This window comes from Brassica oleracea, chromosome C9 (genome assembly GCF_000695525.1).
Source record: "Brassica oleracea var. oleracea cultivar TO1000 chromosome C9, BOL, whole genome shotgun sequence".
Lineage (NCBI taxonomy): Eukaryota > Viridiplantae > Streptophyta > Magnoliopsida > Brassicales > Brassicaceae > Brassica > Brassica oleracea.
Window position 1 is genome coordinate 52645597 of NC_027756.1, and position 6000 is coordinate 52651596.

At 36.4% G+C, this 6000-nt stretch overlaps 2 protein-coding genes across 2 annotated transcripts; both read right to left on the reverse strand.

The window, feature by feature from the left end:
* Positions 1 to 720: 720 nt before the first annotated feature.
* On the reverse strand, positions 721 to 2591 carry LOC106316806 (UDP-glycosyltransferase 76C5-like). The gene is made up of 2 exons (XM_013754674.1): positions 2115 to 2591; positions 721 to 1598 (listed from the first exon to the last, which is right to left on the reverse strand). Exons 1-2 carry the CDS (start codon positions 2584 to 2586, stop codon positions 721 to 723), a joined length of 1350 nt encoding a protein of 449 aa, XP_013610128.1. The 5' UTR covers positions 2587 to 2591.
* A 1146-nt stretch (positions 2592 to 3737) lies between these two features.
* Positions 3738 to 5933, reverse strand: LOC106312877 (UDP-glycosyltransferase 76C5-like). Its single transcript, XM_013750559.1, has 2 exons — positions 5372 to 5933; positions 3738 to 4745 (listed from the first exon to the last, which is right to left on the reverse strand). Exons 1-2 carry the CDS (start codon positions 5859 to 5861, stop codon positions 3865 to 3867), a joined length of 1371 nt encoding a protein of 456 aa, XP_013606013.1. The 5' UTR covers positions 5862 to 5933; the 3' UTR covers positions 3738 to 3864.
* Between the last annotated feature and the right edge of the window lie 67 nt (positions 5934 to 6000).

Here is a 6000-nt window from a genome sequence, read left to right on the forward strand (position 1 = left end):
GAGATGGCAAGGACGAAATTCATTAAGATGGAAGGGACGTAAGAAGATCGTTGAGGCATTCCGATAACGGAGTTGAAGAAGCGATTCAACAGTCGAAGAAGGGTGGAAAAGGTGGTGATGGGAGTGTGTCTGAACCAAAGAAATTGCCGGAGAAGGCTACGAGGAAGAGTAAACACGAAAACCTCGCCGTTTCTTTTTGATTCATTTAACTCAGATTTCGTAGTTTAAAAATAACTCTGTTCGTCAATCCCTTGAAAAGTCCACTAGCTCAGTGGCACAACCCCTACCATTGATCACGAGTGCACGAGTTCGAATCGCGGGAAGCACATATTTTTAATAACAAAGCCACCTAAAACGACGTCGTTTCATTCATTTATCTTTAATAAACTGAAAAAGTCAATAAAAGTATAATGTTTTTTTGGCCAGCCAATATGTTCAGGTTTCTTTTGGCAATTTGTGTAAAGTTCATGTTTTTTTTGGCCGAATTCTCGATAATTAATTGATATATATGTTTTGTTTATACTCAGGTTTAAAATATTGATCAATCTGGTATAGTTTTGGTATTAGACTATTAGTTAAGATTCAATTTTTATGTAAATATATTTTATTAATAAAAAAAGAAGTTCCAACAACAATGCCAAACACAAGGAAGTGTTTCCTTATTACACAAAACAACTTAATAATAAGACATAAGTCGCATAACTCAAAACACAAAGATAGCTAGAAAGATGATATATGATCAATCAAACTCTCTAAAGCTCGAGACGCCGAACCGTTTTCTTTAACCGATCTTCCAACTTTCTCTTGAAGAAGTCTCATCCTCTCTCGGATTGCTTCCCCTTCATTTCCAAAAAACAAACTCCTTATCGAACTCTCGATCTCATTTCTCTCAATCCGATGCTCTAGATGCAGCCCTACCCTCCAAACACCACTAACAAGTCTTGCATTTAGAAACTGGTCCCATATAAAAGGCAAACAGACCATAGGGACGCCTTCACAAACACTCTCAACCACCGAGTTCCAGCCATTGTGTGTCAAGAATCCTCCGATTGCTCGATGCTTTAAAACCTCTTGTTGCGGTGCCCATTTCACTATCTTTCCCTTCTCATTAAGCGTTGCCTTGAGCTCTTCGGGGATCACCTCGTTCCATTCCGTTCCTTTGACCAAACCAACCCGAACAACCAACAAGAACTGTTGGCCGCTGTTTCTTAGACCACAAGCAATCTCAATCAACTCTGGTCCGGTCATGGTAGCGAGGCTACCGAAACTCACGTAAATTACGGACTTGTCTTCCTGTTTGTCTAACCATGGAATGCAAGTCTCGTCTTGTGTGAACAAGCTACTGGACGAAGCTGGAAAGTTGCTAAAAGATGGTTCTATCGCATAGATTGGTACTTTGAAGTCTTCACGTGCCTTAGGTAATGAGTCTTGGTTCAACTCTTCGCAGGACATGAATATAATGCCTGAAGACGACTTTGTTGCTTCCAACATCATATTCAAGTAGGGTTCTAAGTACTCCCTTTTTTCTTTCAGAAGCCGTACAAGATCATTCTCTCGAAGTGGTGGAAACTCCTGAACTAGGTCGTCTTGTTCTGAATCTGTAAAAGAAAGTTGCTTGATCTATACGCAAGATGTAAAAAAAAACTTAATTTTCTGTACCCTAAGTTCTCAAGCGCACCAAACTCACTCTCTATAGAACAAAATCGCTTATACAGTTAGTTATAGTATATAGCGTAAATGGTATGGTAAAGTGACAAATAGAAAAGGGAAAGCAAAAAGAAAATATAAAAGAGTTGCCTGATGTATACGCAAGATGTAAGAAACTCAAATTTTATAAACCCTAAGATCTCAAGCGTACTCTCTATATATAGAACATTATAATCTCTAATCTCTTATACAGTTAGTTATACTTATACTACATATTTATCAGGACTGTTGATGTGTAAACTCATGTTTAGATAATTTCATATGACCGTTGCGGTAATACTTAACAAAAAATAAATAAATTAATTTTAGATATATCTTAAAAGATCTAAACATGGAAAAATTAAACAAAAATAGGAAATATTCATGTTAGAGAGTAAATGGCATGTAAAGAGAGAAAATAATAATACCTTGAGACGCTTCATGTCGGAGCTTAGGAAGAGCAAAATGGTTGAGAAAAAAGGAGACTGTGTACGTGCTGAGAACCAGTCTCGGGAGTTTCAAGCTCTTTGTTACGGATGGTGTGAAGGTCCATCCAGAGTCATGGATCAAACAGCTAATCCTCTGTGTTTCTGAATCTGAAGATACCAAAAGCTTAGCCAAACAGTCATGAAACGGAGCCTCACATCTTTGGTTGAGAAGAGTGAAGAGAAAAGTCTTATCATCAGTTCTTTTCTCTGTTTCAGACAAGCCGTCTGGTATCTCTAAGAAAGTGAAGAGAGGATGGCTTGAAGCTTTTGGAGCGTTGAAGCGCGTGTGGATTACTGTGATGGAGAAACCTCTCGAGCGTAGGATCTTGGCGAGCTGAATCATGGGATTGATGCAGCCTTGTATTGGAAGTGGAAAGAGAACCACTCGTAGGCCATCATTACTCTTCTCCATTGAAGCTTTCTTCTTTTTTTTTCTCCTGGACCAAAACCAAAAGTTCAGTGAATGATATTTCCTTGGAGTTAAGATATCTATATAACCTAATAAACTAATATAGGCTCCAAATAGTAATGTACAGAATAACTGTGGAGCGGTTTTAATACTAACAAAAATGTATATATATATATATATATATATATATATATATATATATATTGAGATTTTCGTTACTACTAACTATATTCGAGACAGTAGTTAGCATTTGGAGCCATAGTTATGTTACAGTGACGAGTGGAAACAAAATTCTAAATGTTATATTATGCCTTCCGTAGGTATAGAAAGACGAGCTAGTGGTCCAGATTAATAATGAAACATTATATCAGTCAGAATTAAAAATAAGTATGTATCGTATACACTGAGTTCATATTCGGATTCGATTTATATGCGAATATATCGGTAATAACAATTAACAAATTTTAGTTACGGCATGTTGTTTTTTTTTTGTTTAGGTCAACCTAAAATGAAAACAGCAAATCCACCGGCGAAGTCGATGAGGTACATTATACACATTGGGTCAAATTCGCCAAAACTAAAGCTAATGAATGCAATTAAAAGTTCTAAACCTAATTGCAATAAGGAAAAATGAAGAAGAGGAATTTCTTTTTTTTTTTTTTTGAAGAAGAAGAGGAATTTCATTTTAGGTCAAATGAACTGTATGATGATTGATGATAACCTAACATAAGTTCAAGAGCAACCTCAATGGTTACATACTCAAATTGGATTCTTATTTACTAATTAAATTTTATTTAAGTTTTTAAAATAAAGCCAATGTTAGATTGCCATGTGTGTAGAAGGAATTCTGAATGGTATCTTATAATGTTTATGTTTAGAATTTGGATTCTTCTTTGTTTATATATATTTTTTTTTAAGAAACTTAGTGAGACTTCTACTGTTGAAGGTGCTCCAATGGATCATCAACTCATTCCCATTGAAAAATTTGTTTTCAAACTAAGAGTTCATTTTAAATGGTTTAGATCTCTTTTTTAAAAGATGTATGATGCTTCTAACTCAGAAATTTTTAGTTATTAAAAATGTATATTTTAGGCATCCTGTTTTGATTAGAAAGTAAGAAATGCTTATCAAAGTTAAATAAAACTAAATGCATATTAGATTCATTAGTCTTGCTTTATTCAGACAATGCCAACCACATTGGAGGAATATCTTCGAAACATTTAACAATTTATTAGTTGGAAATTTATGATGACAAAGAAATAAAAAAACACCCATATAAAGCTAGAAAGACGATATATGATCAATCAAACTCTCTAAAGATCGATACGCCGAACCGTTTTCTTCAACCGATCTTTCGACTTTATCCTTAAGAAGTGTCATCCTCTCTCGGATTGCTTCTCCTTCACTTCCAAACAATAATCTCCTTATCGCACTCTCAATCTCATTTCTCTCAATCCGATGCTCTAGATGCAGCCCTACCCTCCACACGTCACTAACAAGTCTTGCATATAAGAACTGGTCCCAAAAACAAGGCAAACAGATCATTGGGACGCCTTCACAAATACTCTCAACAACCGAGTTCATACCATTGTGTGTCAAGAATCCTCCTATAGCTCTATGCTTCAGAACCTCTTGTTGTGGTGCCCACTTCACTATCTTCCCTTTCTCGTTAACCTTTGCCATGAGTTCTTCCGGTATGGCCTCGATCCATTCTGTGCCTTTAACCGAGCCAACCCGTACAACCAACAAGAAGGGCTGACCGCTGTTTCTTAGACCACAAGCAATCTCAATTAACTCTGGTCCGGTCATGGAAGCGAGGCTACCGAAACTCACGTAGATTACGGATCTGTCTTCTTGCTTGTCTAACCATGGAATGCAAGTCTCGTCCTGTGTGAACAAGCTACTAGACGAGGCTGGGAACTTGCTATGAGATGGACCTATCGCGAAGATCGGTACTTTGAATTCTTCACGTGCCTTAGGTAATGAGTCTTGGTCCAACTCTTCACAAGACATCACGAATATAATGCCTGAAGACGACTTTGTCGATTCCAAAATCATATTCAAGTAGGGTTCTAAGTATTCTCTTTTCTCTTTAAGAAGCCGCACAAGATCCTTCTTTCGAAGTGGTGGAAACTCCTGAACTACATCATCTTGGTCTGGATCTGTAAATTGAAAAAGGAAAAGCAAAGAAGAAAAAAGAGTTGCTTGATCTGTACGCAAGATGTAGGGAACCCTAATATTTCAAGGACACTAAACTCACTCTCTATAGAATAAATTTGCTTATGCAGTTAATTGTGCAACAAATAGATCAAGATTTTTGATGTAAACTCATGTGTGAAATTCACCATTTAACATGAATGAAATGGAATATTCATTCCCATAATTCCACATTAAAAGAGATAACATACAAAGAAAATCATTCCATAACAAATTTGGTTATGAATGAATGGAATGATTTTCATTCTATTTTTTCGCCGTATTCCATCACTACCATTCTATTTATTTTAATTCCATCAATTCTTAAATACTCTCTCCGTTCCATTAAGATAGACTTTCTAGAAAAAAGATTTGTTTCACAAGATGTATTTTTTTTGTGTTTTCTATGAAAAAATTGTAAACTTTAAAAAAATTAATTGATTTTATTGAATTACTATTGATTAAAGTTATTGAAAATTGAAAATTACGTAAAAGATACTTTTATTATGGTAGTTTAATGTTGAAAATACTAAAAAGTCTATATTTGTGGAACGGAGAGAATATCTAAAAAGATCGGAACATGAAAAGATACCTTGCGACAGAAGATTCACATCACGGCGGAGTTTAGGAAGAGCAAAATGGCTGCGAAAGTAGGAGATAGTGTACACATTGAGAACCAATCTCGGGAGCTTCAAACTCTCAGCTACAGATCCTGTGAAGGTCCATCCAGAATCATGGATCAAACAGCTAATCCTCTGTTTCTTCTCCCCTGTTTCTAAATCTGAAGATTTCAAAAGCTTAGTCAAACAGTCGCGAAACGGAGCCTCGCATCTTCGGTTGAGAAGAGTGAAGAGCCAAGTGTTATCATCAGTTCTTATGTCTGTTTCAGACAAGCCGTCTTGTATCTCTAAGAAGGTGAAGAGAGGATGGCTTGAAGCTTTTGGAGCGTTGAAGCGAGTGTGGATGACAGTAATGGAGAAACCTTTTGAGTGGAGAATCTTGGCCATCTGAAACATGGGATTGATGCAGCCTTGTATTGGAAGTGGAAACAGAACCACTCGTCGGCCATTATTCTGATCCATTGAAGCTTTTCTTCTTTTCTTTTTTCCGGATCCAAATCCAAAAGTTCAGTGAGTGCTACTTCCTAGCAGATAAGGTGTATTTATTATAACGTAATTAAATAATATAGTTACGTGAAGAGTGGAGACACAACCCTACATG